The sequence below is a fragment of the Leptodactylus fuscus genome, chromosome 5, assembly GCF_031893055.1.
Source record: "Leptodactylus fuscus isolate aLepFus1 chromosome 5, aLepFus1.hap2, whole genome shotgun sequence".
Taxonomy (NCBI): domain Eukaryota; kingdom Metazoa; phylum Chordata; class Amphibia; order Anura; family Leptodactylidae; genus Leptodactylus; species Leptodactylus fuscus.
In genome coordinates this window covers 113,024,705-113,045,177 of record NC_134269.1, presented here as the reverse complement: position 1 = coordinate 113,045,177, position 20,473 = coordinate 113,024,705, and the positions used below count along the sequence as shown (strand labels likewise).

The 20,473-nt window shown below is 38.9% G+C and overlaps 1 protein-coding gene across 1 annotated transcript in view; it reads right to left on the bottom strand.

The window, feature by feature from the left end:
- PCLO (piccolo presynaptic cytomatrix protein) overlaps nucleotides 1-20,473 on the bottom strand; it is a 305,609-nt gene that overhangs the window by 113,980 nt on the left and 171,156 nt on the right. Inside the window, exons 4-5 of the mRNA XM_075274050.1 lie at nucleotides 12,406-12,966; nucleotides 367-5,080 (exon numbers count right to left, since the gene is read on the bottom strand). Coding sequence (XP_075130151.1) covers nucleotides 367-5,080; nucleotides 12,406-12,966 — 5,275 coding nt within the window. The remainder of the gene's footprint in view (nucleotides 1-366; nucleotides 5,081-12,405; nucleotides 12,967-20,473) is intronic.

Below are 20,473 nucleotides of genomic sequence, written 5' to 3'. Positions count from 1 at the left end.
GTATAGGGGTAAAGTTATAGTCCATTTCCTAAAAACATAGATGTTTGGTGGTTTGGTGAGCCATCCAATCTTGATGAAATACATGGGTATAATTGCATGCACACATGCAAATCTCCAGGTTAATGATCATTTGGACAAGAAGCAAAATAAAATTTGGAACATGCAGACACATGCATGAACCTGTTAGCAAAACATACAAATAATAAAAAAGGAAAATAAAATAAACCAGTACTCCAAAATATTTTGCCACAATGTGCCAAAGAAAAAAAACGAAATTATAATTAAAAAAAATAAATTACCCGGAAATGAGATGGGGAACACCATAATCACATTTCAAAGAAAGATTTGCTGGCACATCATACTGACCTGTAGTCATTTTCCCAGATGTAAGGTCTACAGCAACATCAGCTATTCCAACCGGGTAATCAAAAGTATTTTTACTTTTGTACAAAAATAGTCCCGCTTCAGCTAAATTTGTATCAGACATAGAAGGTTTCATACCCCCAACACCCCTAAAACCTGAAATTCCTGAACGATCATATTGATAATGGTCATCTCTATAGCCAAAACGATCTTCAGGTAAAGTAGTGGATGGTTGTTGTGAAATGCAACTTCTTCCAAAAGGCAATTTGTATACTACATCACAACACACAGCTCTTCTACCTGCAGTTAAGTCCACAGGTTTATCATCTTCAATTACTTCAGTGACAATTGCTGAGGAGGCATCATCGACGGTTACCATTGTTCTAAGGAATTTTGTTGTGCTAAGATCCACTACACCACTGTCTACTGATTCTTGAGAGGTAGAAATATCAGTGGCGCCATTTGTTACGCTAACAGATGTTGGAAAAGATTTTGTTGTTGACCCAGCTATTGATAGGGCAGGGACACCCAGAGATAAGTTAATTGGCACTTCTACATCCACAAGATATGTCCCATTTTCTTCTTCATATTGTTTAGAAGTTGTCAGTTTTAATGGTTCCTTCATTGAATTTCCCAAGTCAACAAGACTTTCTAAACTAGTTGAATAACTTCCATTGGTTGAACCTGTCATTACCGTAACGGATTCAGAGACTAGTAACATAGATGAAATTGCCGGAGATGCAGTACTAAGGTTTACTATAGCAGGTTGGACAGCACTTATTGGTCGACTCATAGAACTAAGAGCAGAAGACTGCCGTTTTCCCTCAGGTGTTGTAGAAGAGAGGTCCATGCAACTATCAGCCTCAAAGTCTTTAACCTTATAATCTGTTTTGTTCAAGGTGCGTAGATCTATTATATCATTAGATTCAGTGGACTTTCCAACTTGAGTTAACTGAGATTGAGCTGTTACAGTTCTTTCAGTTGGAAAGGTATCTGGAATGCAAGTGAATTCAGAGACTGTGCTTGAAGGTAAAGAAACGGTAGTGTTGGCATCTTTTGGTGCTATTTGTGATAAACTGTGCACATTATCCAATGGCTGACTTGCAGTCACCTTTTTATTTATACTGAGAGGTGTGGTAGAAAACACTGTTTGTGTTACTTGTGGAACCTGCTCATAGACAGATGTCTGTAGAGGCCAACATGTTGTTGTGTGAGATGAATCACTTTCAGTTGGAGTACCAGGTTCAGATGGCAAAGTAATAACAACATAGGTTTCTTGAGATGGTTTGGTTAATCTTGGTGATGATTTATTAGAATGGGGAGAAAGAGGTGATGTTGGAGAAGGTAATTGATATTCTGTAGATGAAACTAAATTTAAAGTCATACTTGTGTGTATGGAATTTGCTGATGTTTTGGGTTGTGCTTCTGTTTTCTTTTGCATAGAAATTGGGGAATCATAAACCATGGACTTTGTCAATTTTTGAGGTTTTGAGCCTTCCATTGACTTATGACTGAATATTAGTCCAGCTGGAATACAAGATGGCTTTGGAGGGACTGGTGGAGGTGGAGCAGGAGGCTTGGGTGTAGGCGTTGAACAGATTTTTAATGGTGAATCCTCCTGAGCTCCTTCACTGTTATATCCTAATTTTGGTTTTGTTGTTGGAATTTTAGGTGCTGGCCTCTTTTTTGAACTTACTGCTGGCTTTGAGGCTGTTGGAGGCAATGGTGGTGGTGGTGGAGGAGGTGGTGGAGGAACAGAACTTTGCATTATTACAGGATCAGTAGAATCAGAAGAACTTTTAAAGAAAGACTTTGCCTTTGATGTGACAGATGGAATTGATGATATGACTGATTGCAAATTAGGGGCATTGGTTGTTGCATGTATGGCTGCTGTAGAAGTCACAATGTGCTTTGTTGAGACTACACATACAGTGGTCATTGGTTGCACGTGATTAACTAAAGAATTTGATGTCTCCTTTAGATGTTCTTTCCTTTCAATATCCGATAATACTTTCCCAGTACTTTCTGTTGTGGCGGTATGCACAGAAGAAGAAATTGGTACAGTGTGGGCATTGGTAGATTGAGCAATATCAGGTACAGAAATTATAACATGATCTGTAATAGACACATCACTAGCTGAACTAGGTGCTGAAGTTTGACTAGGCTGTTTCACACCTTGAGATATCGGCGAACCAGATATTAAAACACTTTCAGCATCAGAAAATGTATTTGCATTAAAGCCATCTTTGCCATTTTTGCTTACTTCAGTATCTTTTGAAACTGAATAATCAGAGACTTTTTCTGTACTATAATCTACAACCACATCATCTTCAGGCTCTTCTGCAGTGAAGTGTTGTGTTATTTTAACATCAGGAATAGACATTGAATTAAGTGTGGATGGCTCCACTGAAGCAGTAAGTATAATATTTTCTGTTTTATAGAAATTATCATTCATAGAAGATATGTGCTCAGTTTTCATGCTAAATCCATTTCTTTGTTGAGTTGGACTGGATCCTGGCGTTAGCTGCATGTCCTGACTGGTAATAATATCATAAAAGTCAGTAGCATCATCATGCTTGTCATCTGTGTTGTCTAAGATAATAATTTCATGGCTTTCTGGGACAATGTAAGAACTTGAAACAATGTCTTCCTGAGGCACCATAGAATGGAATGTTTCTGATTCAAAGCATTTGCTCTCTACACTTGCAATAGCCTGAGCTACATTGGTGTGAATGTCACCTGCAGAACTGTTTTTAACGTCTTGTAATTGCTGGTCAAACATAGGATGTTGACCACTGATTAGATTAGCATCTAAGGTTTCATCATAATTCTCTTCAATTAAGGATTCATATATATAATCTTCAATTAGCATCCCTCCATATAAAGGCTCTTTTTCAAATACTTCTTCTTTTTCCTTGTCACTATGATATAATTTTGCTTTACATAAAATATCTTCATAAGCTTCTTCAGCACTCTTCAGAGTCTGCTGTCCATTTTTATTCTCTGGTATAGGAATATTAGGGGATAATTCGGTAGGAGAATACAATGATACCGACGTAGGTAATTTATAGACCTTTTGAACTTCTATTATTTTCTCAGGACTAATTTCAAATCCTTCAGGTTCTGACTCAATACTAGGTGAGTATTCTGAACATGAAGATCTATGAAGTTCCTCCATTTCAGCTGCTTGACGCAATTCCTCTGTTGGAGAAGCATCTTCAATAGGAGACAAGTTGCTTGGAGGGGTCTTTGGTCTCTCTCTCCTTCTTTGTGCTCTTAGTTCATCTTTGTCTTTTTTAGATTTTTTACTAGAACTTTTTCTTTGTTGCTGTTGCTGCTCCAATTCTCTTTGCTTTTCCTGCTCTTTCAAAAGTTCTTCCTCTTCTCTTAACTCTTCTTCTTCAGAAGAGTCTTCAATAGTGGGGAGAACTGGTCCATGAGATCGATGCCTTGCTTTCCTCTGCTGCTTGCTTTCTCCTGACATCTTTTTGTGACTTGGGCTACTGTCACTGTCTTCATCCAGTGATGAAACAGAAGTTGGTGAGGTACCAGGGGTAAAACTTGACGCATGGAGACTTGATGATCTTTCTTCACGTGACCTGTCTTCCGGAGAATCTGTTAAACTTTCCATCTCCAACTCTGGTTCCTCATCATAATATAATATGGTAGACTGTTTGCTAGATTCTTCAGTGTAGGTATTAGACATTGTGCTATTTAGCTCTATAGTTTTAAATCTTCTGAGGCCTCCACCAGCGCTTACGGAAAGCTCTTCATTTTCTTGACTTTTAGTTTCTCTATATTTTGGTTCTGGACTTTCATCATATGTTTCCTCATCCTCATCCTCTTCATCATCATCATGCCATGAGTGTCGCCTGACTCCATCCTCATCGTAACTTGCACTGCTTTTTTTAGTTAATCTCTTGCACTTTGCTGGTATTGGTTTGGATTTAGTTTCTTTATTTTGACTTTCATTAGAACTTATTTCCTTTAATTTTGTTCTAATAAATTCCTCATCTTCAGAGCCAGATGCATCTTCATCAGCGCTCATTTCAATAATCTGTTTTCGGATAAAATCCTCATCATCTCCAGATCCCTGACTGTCATCTTGTTTAAAGTCATCACTACTTGATGAGCCATTGCTAGTTCTTCTTTTTCTCTGAGGAACTGGTGAGTTTTCGCTTTCACTACTGTCATCAATTGAATCCTGTCGTTTGCGTACAGTTATGTCTTTTGTTGTGTTTATGCCCTGCTTTTGAACTTTTCGGGATGGAAAAGCCCTTTTCCCATTCTCTTCTAGTGTCTCTTCTTCCTCTTCCTGAATATCGTCAAGCTCTTCCTCTGAACTGTAGGATTCTGGTGTGATTGGCAATATCTTAGTTCTACCTCTGTCTTGAGCTTGTCCAGCAAATTTTCCATGTACATCATTTCCTTTTCTTAACTTTTCATCAACAAGAACACTTGTTTGGGCTTCTAAGATTGATAAAACTGTACTTTCTAACTTTGCTAAATCCGAAGGACTAGAAGGGCTGCTTTCATGTGAAAAAGAGTCTTTTTTACTTTGTTCTTTATTCAAATCTTTTTCGTCACTTGGTATTAAACTTGGAATTTCTCCAAGTGAACCAGATATACCATCTGATGAATAACCTGTATCACTTAGACCTTGTGGGCTTTTCTGCTGCTGAGAATTTGAAGTATCAGATTTGTCATCTTCCTTCTCCTACAAAAGAGAAAAAAATAATGAACGAAGAATAAAATTAACAAAAACACCACATTTGTAGAAAGTCAAGAGCATATTGCTACTTTTGTGTTTCTGAGATAGATATATAAAAGTATGAAAAAAACAAACATAAACACCACAATGAAGGACATACTTTAAATGCTTGCCATTGCTTATCTGAGTTGAGTTCATGTGTAGTTTTGATCCTTTTTGGCTAACTAAAATTTGTAGATCCAATGCTATTGCAAATTAGTAGAAGTACCCCAAAAGATGTACATGCGAATAATCGGGCGGGCATGCGCAGATGCCTGGCAGAGTGAATTCAGAGCCGGAAGATGCCGCAGGGAAGCTGCACAGAGAAGACTTCTAAAGGTAGGAGAAGAACATGCTGGCTCTGCATCAAACTTTTCCATTCGAATAGCGAGTGGTACTTGATCGAGTACGAGTATTTCGAATACCTACTCGATCGAATACTACTCGCTCATCTCTATAAGAGACCTATAAAAAGGGGGAACTATCATATGTAAGGCATCTATTATAAGGAGGTGCTATTATTTATAAGAGAGGAACTATTTACATGTGGGTATAATTGTTAAGTGGGTTTATTTATAAAGGGGACTATTAGTGATAATGGGGACTATTATTTATAAGGAGGTGCTATAATAACTGATGAGTTGATCTATTAGGCAGTACAAAGGTGGTTATTTGAATTGTGTGGGGAAAATGGGGCTTGTTATTACTTTTTTGTTGGCAGAAAGAAGGCATTATTATAGGGTTGCCATTGGAAGACAGTGTTCTTTGTATATATATCAGCATCTGGGGCCCCACTTATTTTTTCCTAATGCCACAAATTTATCTAAAACTGGATCTTGGGAAAGAAAAGGTCTGACTAATATATATGAAAAGAGAAAATATCAAAAGGATGTCCAAATAAATGCTAATGTGGATAAAACTCAACTTTTATTGATTATTTTTTTTAAAAAAACTACCCCATAAATATGTGATGAAACAAATATTAAATATATATTTTAGGTCAATGTGCAACCCTGACTTAACGTCCTCTCTTGACTAAATACAGATAATGTACAGAGAGAAATCTCATAAGGGATACACTAATCCTAAATACATTGAATTACACCATTTGTCACATGCTATATTCGTTACTGTGGCCTCCTTGGTATATGGTGTATCAAAAATGTATCCCCATGCAATAAATAAACGGGACCAGATTCTAACAGGGAAGCCTGCCTAATGACCCAACAAGCTCACTGCATTACAATGTAACCCAATGATTAAAACATCTACTTCGTGGAGACTAGTAGTTACTCCCCCCCCCCCATGTATTGGGAATTGCTATGTCAGACATAGGGTATACTACCCACCCCTATATATCTTGCAATCTGATAGACTAGCAGGGATCTGTAGACAGTTATTCAGCTATGCAAGGACTTAATAGTCCACAGTTAACGTTTAGCTAACAAACACGTTCTATTAACCCACCCAGCGCAACAAGCACTATATGATTAGGATAGATAAAGCCTAACTGTCCCGTTATCCCATAACATACTCTCAACGCGTTTCACTCAGAAAATTAGATGTTCGAGGCTCATCAGGAGAGTTCAAAGAGCTATTTTGCCCCAAACAAAACAAAAAAGATTTGCAGTTAAAACGGCACTTCTTGACACCCTGATGGTGGGTATCAGCACTCGTAATGTTAAGTCCATCTGTCTACAGATCCCTGCTAGTCTGTCATATTGGAAGATATATAGGGGTGGGTAATATACCCCATGTCCATTAGCAGAGAAAGTGTATGAGAGAACTCTGCCCATTGAATGAGATTAATAAACTAGTGAATATCATCGGGGGTTGTTGATCAGCTACAAAGCTCACCTGATCCCTTTGTACCCGAGTGGGCAGGACAGCACGTAGAACAGCCAGAATCTTAGCATATATCTTGATATCACCATTCAATAATTAGATTGGGTGGAAGTTTCAAGGGGTAGTCAGTGCTTTACAAGGTTTGGGTAGGGCTACAATGGTTGCCTCCAACATCTCAGACATGAATCATCCTCCTCCGAAGTCCAATGGAAGGAGGCAACCAGGTGGGGGGCCAGGGTAGCAGAGAAAAGTTTATAATAATTATTGGTAAAGCCATCATTTTTGTTGGGTTTCAAGGTTATAATTGCAGTTATAATGTCTTGGACAATGAAATAGGCAGATAGAGATTGTATTATAGACTGAGGGATTTTAGGTAAGGACAATGTCTATAAAAATCTTTCAATCTACTGGAGGGTTGCCGGGCTGATGGATTATCCTTTCATTAGCTTGCATTTTAAAATTAACCTGCTGAACCACAATTCAAAAGCAATGACTTTTAGAGTTTTTTTAAGGGGTTAAAATGTAAACAAAACTATATAAATGTTGTATCCCTGAAGTCTTACCAGCCATGGGCTACAGGTGACATGTCATTTTGACTGCAGAGTTAACGTCATAAAAATGAAGCCCCTTAACAAAGTCACACAAATGCACATTTTCTCCAATTCCACCACATTCTGAATTTTTTTCCAGCTTCCCAGTACATTGTGCAGAATAATAAATAGCATTATTTGCAAGAACAGTTTGTCCTGCAAACAATAAGCCCTTAAGTGGTTCTGTGACTGGAAAAATAAAAAAGGTTATGGGGTTTGGAAGGCGAAGAGTCAAAAACAAAACATTTCTCCAGCGGGAAGGGGCCGTTGGCTTTAGAAATCGCAGCATGTCAATTATATCTACGAAAATGCCGGCGGGTTTCCCATAGATATAATGGTAAGAGAAAGTCCGCGGAGGAAAACTCAGTGAACTTTCTCTTCAAAGCGCTGCGGAAAGAACCGCAATGCAATCACGCAGCGGTTCTTTCTGCAGCGCTTTAGCACTGCAATTATGGCCCGTGGGGCTTTAGCCTAAAGTGACTATGTTAGCACTTTTCCATATTGCGAAATTTATTTTATCTCTCACAGGAGCAATGAGACCAAACAGTGTGCTTGGGGTCATTGAAATGTTTTTCAGGAGGTTTTGCATGATATATGAAATTACTGGCATTTTAACAGGAAATCAAGAACTCAAGAACTACAAATGTTCTTATATAGTTCTCAGCTGAGCTCTGCAACCTTTCGTAATTTTGACATAATACACAATACCCTAAAATGAAAAAAAAAAAAAAAAAAAAAAAAATGTTCTTGCATTTCTGAACAGATTCCTATGGTGCTGTCATTTTAGGTCATTAAACCTTTACTCAATCCAGGATTTGTGGCAGCAATAGGGCCAATTTTTTTTAATTTTTTTTTACCTCAGTCTTATTCCCACTTCTGGCTGCATTAAAGGGTTTTCCCATCAAAGCAAGTTATTCTCTTGAACAGTGGGGGTCTGAGTGATTGAACCCTCACTGATGTTAAACTTATCCTGTATTCTACACATAGGGAATACCCAGCTTTAGTGAGAAAAAATATATTACCAATAATAAAACTAAGCAATCTCGAAGTATCCTCTGGTATTGTGATGTATTTGGCACTCATCAAGATAAAGGCCAGATGTTATGTTTTCATGCAAAGATGTCTCCGCATAGAAGTAAAATACATCACAATGATTTTAACACATTTAAAGCACAAAAAAGGACCTTATATATAAATAGTAAATCTACCTACAGTCCATTCAAGCAAAGTAGACAACATTAAGAAGGAAACATCACAATACATAGCCCCACTAGTTCTCTTTTAACCCTGTTGGTGGATGATGACCTTGTATGATACTGGAGAAGACAAACACCAGAAACTTTGGCACGTGACATCTGTTCCTAAGCAATGGTCCATACATGCTACACATAATACAACACAAAAACACAAATACATAATAGTATTGTATTGTTGGTGCTAAAACACAGTATAAGATGTTTAATAGAAGACTAGTATTAGAGAGCAAGGTGTAACTTGAAACTGATGGGCCCACATGCCGCTAGCGGAAAACAATTACAAGTGGATTACATAGGACTGTATGGTGAGGCATTTTTGGAGGAGGATTTTGAGGTGGATTCCACCTCAAACTCCTGACCAAAACACTCCATGTGAACTCAGCCTAAAGCTGTGACTGTGCTGGGTTGCTCTACGTCATTCACAGTGTTGAGTCATCACCACCTCTCCTACCTTGCCTGCAGCCTGCCTATAGATATAAACTGTTGCTGCTGCTGTGTCCCAACTCTCCTCTTCAGCTCTGCTTTGTTAGGATGCACTTCAATGTTAGCGGGTGGTGTTTGCTGCCTGTACACGTGACCGCATTCCTCTCCATGTCTCTGCCAGAGAGACGCATTTGTGTGGAAGTGATACAGATGAAGTGACCACTATATGGAGGAGGAACAATATTCTCCCTATAGCAGTATTGATCTACGCAGTAAAATCTGCAACAAAAAGAGCTACATTTCTGTAACATGCGGCCTAAACCAGTAAATGACTGTAAGGCTAAGGACCAGTTCACACGGAGTTAATGTGCGCGCATTCTGGCACGTATACACGTGTCAGAATGTGAGAGCTCAAAACAGATCCCATTCATTTCAATGTGTTGTTACGTAATTTTGTGCGTGTAATTTTGCATTATACGCCCGTAACGACAAATTGGAATGAATGTGATCTGTTTTGAGAGCTCACATTCTGACACGTGTATACGTGTCAGAATGCGTGCGTTAACTCCGTGTGAACTGGCCCCACATGGCATCTTGAAGTAAAAAAGCACTGCAGGAAAAAACACGATGGCAACGCATCGCGGTTCTTCCCGCAGACAGAAAGTTCATAGAGGTTTCCTCTTTCGACTTTCTGTTTCAGTTATATCTATGGGGAAACTGTCAACGTTTCTGTAGGTATAATTGACATGCTGCGATTTTCAAAATTGCGCCAGTTTTGGAAATCGCTGTGTGTCAGCAGCATGGTTTTTACTGCAATGTGGGCATGGGATTCACTAGAATCCCATCCACTTTGCTCTGACTATAAAACACTGCACATTTTTCTGCGGCGATTCCGCCTCAGGCAAATCGCAAAGTGTAAGGGGCTAGAAAATTGGGCCTCCTGGCTCCTGAGATGTAGATGTGTTACTCATAGGTATCATAAAACAACTGTGTAGTCTGACTAAATTATATGAAGTCTGATTCTGACAGCAATATCCATTCCATCTGTCCCCTACTTCTTGGCAACACTTTTGTTATGCAGGCTGGCAAAAATTTTAAGAAAGGTAGGAGGGAGTGTGACTGTGTATAATCCGCAGGATCAGACTAAACACAATCACAAGTTGTGAAAGCACAGCTTTTTTTCTTGCAGATTTTGCTAAGCAGAAGTTCTTCCTATATATTCCCATTCTTTTTATAGCCTCTATTGGCTTTGGCTAAAAAAAAAAAAAAAAAGCAGCAAAATCTGCAACAAAAGAAAAGCCATGTTTCCGCATCGTGGGGCCTCAGCCTAAATCTACCCAATCATTCCATTTTACAGGTTAATTAAACAAATGGGTTCATTAACATTCATAGACTAAAAAACGTAAACTTAAGACTGATACACTTTACTTTCACAGATACACTGAAGCACATCATGATTTGTGCTGATGATAGTACAAAAGTAGACTTTAGAAAGTTCAAGTAGCTATTCAGACTGTATCAAACATGGATATAATATGCCATAGATGATAAAATTAGCCAATTCAGTAAAGATGTTTGCATTGCTATCACATGACGCTATGTAATTATGTTAATGGTCTTTATGTTGGTTTAATAGCTCATGTAAATTATTAACATTATAAAGACCCATTATATAGACCAATAAATAAAGGTTATTTAATATAATGCATAATGCAATGAAGCAATATCTTCCTCTCAGCTACTGTCTGCATAGCATTTTCACTAACTATTTTGTTGAGTATGCAGCACGGTCACTAAGGGCATGGCTTGGAATGCTACTTTGGTATATCTGAATGCGTAAAACTTTCCTGATGACCTCAGAAATAAGGGACTGCCATTGAAAGAGGCACAAAGTATAATAATAATAATAATAATAATAATAATAATAATAATAATAATAATTAATAATAATAATAATAGTGGTGATTATTTTTCTACAGTTAATTAGGCAAGTCTAATACATGAGTTATTATTTACTTAATAGACGGACAGCATGGATTTACTGCACTTCAATATTGTTGAGACCAAAATCACCATTCACAAAATAATTCATATCTTTTTACTATTCGTTATTGTCATATTGGCAGACGGTAGGTTCTAACAGTCTGGACAAGTCACCCAATCACAGTTACAGCACCATAGGATATTATGGTCACCCCTCACATACTAGATGATATTTCTGCGCTTGTGCTAGGTGTGATGCTGGTCACTACACCTATGTTTGTTACTCATCTCTACATGCCTTTGATGGTTTGCAACAGGGTATTCAATGTAATCAAAGGTATAGGGTCAGCAATCTCACTGCTGCAGAAACTCTGGGTATTTTAAGTTACATTTTTATTATGTAAAGCTGACCATACACGTCGGATAGGTGTTAAGTTAAATTTTGTTCAGTTGACAGCTATTCAGTATGCTTAGCTTGGTTGAACTTGCATATGTTCTCAATTGGGACAACTGCTGATAGACACCTCTGAGCGAAGCTTATCTAACATTTTTAATCCTTGTTTTCCCCATCAACTGCCATCTGGGAAGAATCATTGCACCCCAATACACATTAGTTAGTTTGCCAGTCTTGCCAATACCATGGGGTTTAGCCAACATTCACTTAAAAGCTATGAATCTTGAAAAAAGCCAGAGACACCTTGTATCTTTAAGTCAATATGCTGTCAAAGACACTAGGCTAGAGTCTTTGACCATCCATACTATTATTTTGAGCTGATCCTAGGTATATGGTGCTAGCAGTTTTCTATTCATATTGCCAACCTATTTTTAGCTGACCCTTTCAACCTCATTCTGAATGTTATTCTATGTAGGTTATTTTTTTTTCTTATTTTAACTGATGATTGGACAATAACTGCTGCTTTTAGATCACTTTGTAAAATAAAGATGAGAAGATGACAATACAAAAATTGAGACGTGCTGAAATTATGTAAGAGAATTAACGATCAATTGTTAAGAAATAAGCTATTTCATATCATTCTGGGAAAACTTGTCTTTCAGCGAGTCAATACATAAGTACAAAATAAAAATCTTTCAAATATAGATGAAAAGGAAAAGTGATCTTAATGTTGTAGGGTGATAAAATTCCTGTATATTTATTTTAATACAATGCTCGTTGATTTATATAGCAATTACTTACAGTCTTTTCTTTTCCAGTTTCTTGATCCGTGAATTGGCTTGCTTCAGGTTTAATTTTCTCATCAGATGTTTTTCCATCAATTTCCTTCAAAGCTGTTGCTGAAAGGTCAATCATCAAATCATGCTTTGGCATAAATTTATCTTTAGACTGTAAATGCTCTGCAGCTACTAACGTAGTGCCCTGTATAACGTCTTGCTTATATTCTTTAATAGGCAGTATTTCAGCTACTACAGGGGCCACCAACACTGTATCTTCTTTAACTACTACAGGCTTCTTGTCTACAGGCTTGACATCTTTGATTTCTTGATCAACAACATTATCAATCTGTCCGAGTTTTCCTTCTGGAAGAATAGTAATTTCTTTTTTTAATACTTGATCAGTTGTTTTCTCGTTTGACTTCACATTTGGTGTTGAAGGTTTTTGGAGGTGGTCTGCAGGAACAGGATGCTTTGGTGAAGACTTAGATGATAGTCCTAATGGTTGGGGCATCTTGTTTAAATCGGTAAGATGTCCTGAGAGTGCCCTTTGTGTCTGGCAATTTAGGCATAGCCACTCCACAGCCTGTAAAGTAAAGGAAAACCTGATTTAATTGTCATTATTAAAGAAACAATTTATAGTATGTACTGTACATGTATCGCACCCATTTAAGATACAGTATCTAAGTTATTACATTATTATCCTAATTCAACAGTTCTATGGCATTTTTCTATATAACACTAATGAAGAATCTTCACCTTTGTCTAATAGAGAAGGAATCCTCCTTTCCCTAAGACAGCTCATTTTTTATCCTAGGTCAATTTTGCTATATACAGTATTTTTTTTACAAAATAGTAGCTATAATTTTCCCAATCAAAATTTTTTTGTGGCTGGCCGCTCTGTTCCAGACTCTTGTGGAGCCAAGAGTGACATGAAAATACAATATATTGGACCCTTTCCAAGTAGCCAAGTGGATGAGACCAAATTACCAGCATTCAATGTAAAACAACTGCAGTCATCTGTGGATTCCACTGCCATTTGACAGCCTAAGGCTGAGTGCACACAGGGTTTTTTGGTCCAGAAACTGAGGCATAGGCTGCCTCAGGTTCTGGGCCAAAAAATGGGTAGTCGCGACTGGATGCCTGTGCAGTGCATCGGCATCCAGTTGCGCACTCCGCTCCGGATTAGGCCCAATCAATGGGCCTAGTCAGGAGGAGGGGGTGTCTTCAGGCCGATTCACCTCGCGAATCGGCATGAAGAATGAGCATGTCCGTTCTTTTTTCCGGGTGCCGGAACAAACGGCTCTTGGAAAAAAGACCTGATCGGATCCCATTGATTTAAAAAAAACTCTGTGTGAACTCAGCCTTAGATTCTCCTCCTTTATTGAAAATGTGAAGTGTGAAAATAGAAAGCAGTGGGAATCTATTCACATGTACATACATAGATTTCTCTAGTGGAAACTGTGGAAGACAAATTAGGTAGATTATAGGAGTCAGTCACACATTAGCTTTTATATGAAAATATAACAAGTTTATAGTCCAATTTCCCCTAAAATTTTGGCGAGAGTAGGCCCAATATGTACCAGACAGAAAACACCATCACTCCTCTTAATAGTGTCAAAGTCTATATTTGTACATCTAAAATTTTCCCCATAAACAATATGCAACATGCAGCTAACGTGAATTGAGCTATAAAAAATTCATTAATTCATTTATTTTAATTATGTGTTTATTATCCTTATCTTTTTCAGAAAAGCACAAGCAATGTTTCATTTTTTTATCAAATAATTGAAAACCAACTCTAGAACTACTGACATTTTTCATGTAATCTGACAAGGACTGTTATATGACCTACCCCAGTATTTCCATGGCATCACCCTTACATGCTTCTGTCAAGTATGTGAACATAAGTTTACTAAAATAATATGTAAGTACAAAGCAAACAAAAATTGTCAAGTCTGACCAGCATGAGTGAAGAACTTGACCTAATTTTTGCTTTGTTCTTTTTATTCCTTACTTTGCAGAATACATGTACATGCAATATGAATTTGGTTTATGTAGTATTAGTTAAAGGGATCCTATCATTCAAACTCATTTTTTTTTCTCCCCAACACGTCGGAATAGCCTTAAGAAAGGCTATTCTTCTCCTACATTTCGATGTCTTCTTCACGCCGCCATTCGCTTGAAATCCTGTTTTTTGTTGGTATGCAAATGAGTTCTCTTGCTGCACTGGGGGCGGGCCCCTGTGCTCAAACAGCACTGGAGCATCCCCAATGCTGCAAGAGAACTCTCTCCAGCGCCGCCTCCATCTTATTCAGCAACGGCCTCTTCTTTCGTTTTCTTCCGGCGTGCGGGGGGTCAAAATTCAACACATGCGCAAGTCGGCTCTGCCAGAGCTGACTTCACATGCGGGCGGCCATTTTTTTGTGGCCGCTTACGCGAGCATGCGCAGTACGCTCCTGTAGTTCTATGGCTGCCCGCATATAAAGTCAGCTCTGCCCAAGGCCCGCTGGCAGAGCCGACATGCATATGCGTTGAATTTTGACCCCCCCCCCCCCACGTACCGGAAGAAGACATGTGAAGAGGCTGAAGAAGATTTAGGCGGCGCTGGAGAGAGTGCTGGAGAGAGTGCTGCAAGAGAACTCATTTGCATACCGACAAAAAACGGGATTTCAAGCGAACAGCGGCATGGAGAAGACATCGAAGGGTAGGAGAAGAATAGCCTTTAAGGCTATTCCAACAAGTTAGTTAGAAAAAAATGGGTTTGAAAGATAGGATCCCTTTCATTCAGAATCAGGTAGTTTTCAATATAAAAATCCTACACCAGTGTTACTGATCCCCACACTCTTAAGCACTGAATTTCAAGAAGACAATTGATCCCTCATTTATAATTTTGTAGAAAACTGGGGCAGGGCGGGTGCACACCAATGCCCGATCTCCGCTTTAGCCAAATCGGAAGGTTTCCATCTTCTGCCCCGAGAAACTGGACAGGAGACGGAAACTCGGCAGTAAGTTTTCAAACCCATTCACTTGAATGGTTTTGCAAAGTATCCACCTGTGAGCGTCTTGTGCCTCTCCATGGCAAAACCTTTTTTTTTTAACCGGACACAAAGTCTTGCATGTCCGACTACATGTAGGTTTTTGCTGTCCGCTTGAAAAATCGGACATCTTTGTGAACAGACAGTTAAGGACACCCACGGACAGTAAAAGAACGCACCCAATGTCCATTTGAATCAATGCAAAATGTAATGGACACAGCTAGTGTCCGGTGCTAATGTCCGCACAAGATTTTGCGTGGACATTAGCATTGGACACTAGCTGTTGGACACCGATGGTAGTGTGAACGCTCCCTTAGCCAGGTATCTGTGTGGCACAAATCCTCCAGAAAATACTGGATGAAAAAGTGCTGCATGCCCCCCTGTTTTTTGATTAAAAAAATTAATGTCCGACAAACACGCAACAAACTCTGTCATAGAGACATCCCTTGGGCTCCATTCATGTCTTTTGGTCCTCTGAGAATGCAGCACATGATAACATCAGTGGGTGCCCAGGTACTCTTCTCCCAATAACAAATAAACTCATTTCTGCTATACTGTTCCAGAACTGTTCCGACTGAATGGCAGTTTGGTATTAATAACAGGGATAATTGCATCCTTGATTCATATCTTAAAAGGTCAGCCTTATTTGAATTTAGGCTCCTACTACTGTACCTTTCATATTCAATGCTATGGATACGCTTGTTCTGTCATTTTCTATTTGAAGTGTGTATTCTAAAATACCTTTGGTTATACATAGTGAAATATTAAAAAAGCAAAATATTACTCTATAATAACCTAATATTGATTTTATTTATAAGATATTTTAAATACTTTGCTGGGATTTTTTTGTTTTTGTTTTAGAGGGGTACTACTATTAGCATCTCTATAAATCAGTTCTTTAAATAGTCCCCAGTGCTGCAGCGAGAACACAGACCAAAAAGCCAACAAAAGATATCAACAACACTTAAATGAGATCTATGTGTTTCTATCTTTGTTCAGAATATCTGTAATACACTTTCTCTTTGTATGATCCTACAACCCTATAGTGATTTTTAATATTGGTATCTTTTGCAGTAGACAGTACATTGTGCCATGTCTGTTGCAATGCAATACAATTAAACAGAATAAAATACATGATATATGTTATCTAGGCTTTATTCCACCAAGGGCAAATGTTCAGTTCACTGCACTTACACTGTACCTAAATACATAAGAGTTTTTTTGGTGCCCATTTCCCCAACAATAAACCCTTTTTGTGCCTTTAAACATTTATAATTTCATTTTGCCCTTCTCCCCCCAGCTATGCCGCAACTACAGTCCCACACGAAAATGGAACAAGTCCTACAATGTTCATATAGACATAACAAAAACCAAAACCAAATATGTCTGGTCATGAAGTCTCTTTGTAAGTTCAAAGCTGCATCAATGCTAAAATATTAGATCTATTAATCTTCTTTATAGTGGGGTTCCTCCAGATTCTCTGGTTTTCTCCTACACTTCAAAATACTGATAAGTTGACTAGTTTGAAAATAGTCTCACAAATGCGTTTTTAGGTATCTGTGATAGATTCTAGATTGTGGACCCCAGAGTACCAAATACAAAATCTAGATTTTAAAGCCCACCGGGAACATGGACTACTGTGAGTAAAGACACAAGTACAGTGATGTGAAATACTGTATTTTGTTGCTCTATCAGTAAAAAGAAAGAAATATATTTGGGATTATTCAGAGAAAAGACCTCTATGGAGAGATCTAACAAAATGTACAAATATATGAAAAGGACAGCACATAGAACTATTAGGAAGGGAGCTAGAACCTCGGCAGTAGCGCTGTTAGGTGCTGCCTGTGTCCCTGCATTGTTGGCGTTGCGCTTGTCCCTCTAGGGATTAACTGTCTCTTTCAAGCCTATATCTTCTGACTTTCACTTCTCCTGCCTGCTGGCTATTCAGACTTTCTGGGTGTTAGCTACACTATGCTTTCCAGGTCTTTGTTGCTGTATGACTCTCTGCTTCTAACTTCCTGACTCCAATTCCTGCCTACCCTGTTTTGTACCTCAACTTGCCTTCTATTGTGACCACTGCTTGCCTCCTAGACCACTTCTCTTTGACCAACTATTTTGTGCTATGTGACCTTCTGATACCGACCAAGCTTGTCTGACCTCGCTTACGTCTCATCCTTTGGTGCTTCGTGAACTCCCGATACCGACCCGGTTTGTACGAAAATTCTACTGTACTGCTGCCATCTCCTGCTTCTGCATCCTCCTCTGCTTCTAGCTTCCAGCTGCCTCCATACTTGCTCAGGTGAGTGTTTTTTTGGTTTTCTGGGTCCTGCTGTGACTAGTGGTGCGCTGTGCATTCAGCGCTCTTTGGGCAGTGGTGGTTCTGGCCAAAAGAAGCAGCCAAGTCCATCAGGAGCTCTGGTGAAGACCTCGAAGACCTCTGGAGGCTGGTTCTGCTTCAGTCCGGAGGGCGTTGGACGCTCAGTGCTGTTTTACCTCAGTGTGCAGGGGAGTCCGGTTTACTGGGACTATCTGTCTTGTACTGCATTAGGTTCATAACAAGAGCTTTCTAATGAACTTTTTACTATGAGGCCAGTGACAGTAACAAGGGGACATTCTCTACGTCTGTAGGAGAGAGAGTTTCACCAACAACACAGATGGGGATTCTTTACTGTAAGAGCAGTGAGTGTATGGAACTCTTTGACTCAGGAAGTGGTGAGGGTGGATTCATTAAACAAGTTCAAAGAGGGCCTGGATGCCTTTCTCAAACAGAAAAATATATAAAGAGTTATGGGTTCTGGATTTTAAGGACACGTTGATCCATACTTTTATACCAATGGCCAGATTAGAGTCGGGAAGGAATTTTTTCCCCTGAAATGGGGCAGTTGGCATAAGCCTCATGGGATTTTTTGCCTCTCTCTGGGTCAACACTGTAGGGGACTGGAGGGTTATAGGTTGTACTTGATGGACTGATGTCTTCAGCCAACCTCATCCACTATGTAATTGAATTCTGCATCTTCATCTTAGAGATGAATATATTTTTACAGAAATTCCAAGATTCATAGTTAGCCATATGTGTGGATTAAAAATGTGTTTCGTGCCTCCTCTATGTCCTTTTGAAAATGTCAACACTTTACATATATAAAATAGATTCACAGAGCAAAGTCAGCATTTGCTATTAAAATCACCCTATTACTGTTCTATTTAGATGTGTGCTGTATTATTTTATAGTGAAATTCAAGAACTGTATTATCTCTGTATATTATATTACTACTACAATTCAGAAGTAGTGTATCAGAGTATTTAGAGATAAGAAACATTCACTCAAATATTTTTACACCTTTACTGAGATGTAAATGATGTTGTTTAATTCAGCTCACTTTACCCTTAAAACCCCTTAATGTGAATTTAAGCAACTCTGCCAGCAACATCTTTATGTTGCCTGTTTTTCAAGCCTTTAGCTATAGCTGTTCTTTTTGTGTATTAAAAATGAAAATTCATTCCAGGAACAAACTGCCTCTGCACAGCAGAAAAACATGAACAGTATTCAAAAGTGCATCTTTTATGAATAACATTTTCCTTATTTGGGCCAGGAAGTTTAGAATATACTTTAAATTTATCCTTCCACGTGTGCACAAAAGTTGAATATATTATAATTCCTAAATATGTATACTATGTAACAAAGTATAGTGACGTCTGAATCTATTGTATTTTTTTCTTATTATAAAACACATCTCTTCCCTTATAATTTTACTTTCTTGTTTTTATAAAAAAAGTTGCTATATACTGTATATATATTTTACAAAGTTGCTATATACTGTAAGTGGAGAAAGCAACTAAAACCAAAATCAGTTAATGCAGAGTTAACCTTTCAATCACTCTTTGTCTGGAAATTTACAGTATGTGTACAGTATATCACTCTCAACAGCTTTGGGCCTTGTATGCCAAGCAGTGTTGGACTGGAATGCCTCTGGGGGCCCACTGTATAGCTATATGTAAATATAGAATTTTAAAACGGCACGCCGGAGTGAACATCTTTCCGGTTTCAGTCTTCATATTGGCTTCCTAGTTGCAGTCCGGGGCTCCTCTCCGTGCGGCCTCTTCATCATGTTCATTTCAGCATTTGGAATTCATTTCATTCCAAGGTGGTAAGAGCTTCACTATTATATATTCATATGTACAGATTACCTGATACTTGTTTTAAATCTTCTAATGTTGCCAATATAAATTTATATTTTAGAAATAGCTTGCTGCCTAGTCTTTGTTTCTGACTCTTTCTGCCCTGGGTTCCTGTCAAAAGCCTGCTGCCTGGATCTTGCCTTGAACCAGGGCCCTCTTAGCTCTATGCACCAGGGTTATGTGTTCAAACAGTAGCAGGGCTCAGGTAGCAAGTAGAGATGAGCGAACAGTGTTCTATCGAACTCATGTTCGATCGGATATTAGGCTGTTCGGCATGTTCGAATCGAATCGAACACCGCGTGGTAAAGTGCGCCATTACTCGATTCCCCTCCCACCTTCCCTGGCGCCTTTTTTGCTCCAATAACAGCGCAGGGTAGGTGGGACAGGAACTACGACACCGGTGACGTTGAAAAAAGTAGGCAAAACCCATTGGCTGCCGAAAACATGTGACCTCTAATTTAAAAGAACAGCGCCGCCCAGGTTCGCGTCATTCTGAGCTTGCAATTCACCGAGGACGGAGGTTTCCGTCCAGCTAGCTAGGGCTTAGATTCTGGGTAGGCAGGGACAGGCTAGGATAGGAAGGAGAAGACAACCACAACAGCTCTTGTAAGAGCTAAATTCCAGGGAGAAGCTTGTCAGTGTAACGTGGCACTGACGGGCTCAATCGCCACAACCCAGCTTTCCCAGGATCCTGAATGGAATACACTGTCAGTGTATTCCCGTATACCCGATATATACCCCCGATACCCGTTCCAACGGTGTGCCCCCCCACCTTCACCCCAGAAATACCCTGCAAGTCCCCTAGCAATAGAATTGGGGCTATATACACCCACTATTTTTGCTACTGCCATATAGTGCCATTGTCTCACTGGGAATTCA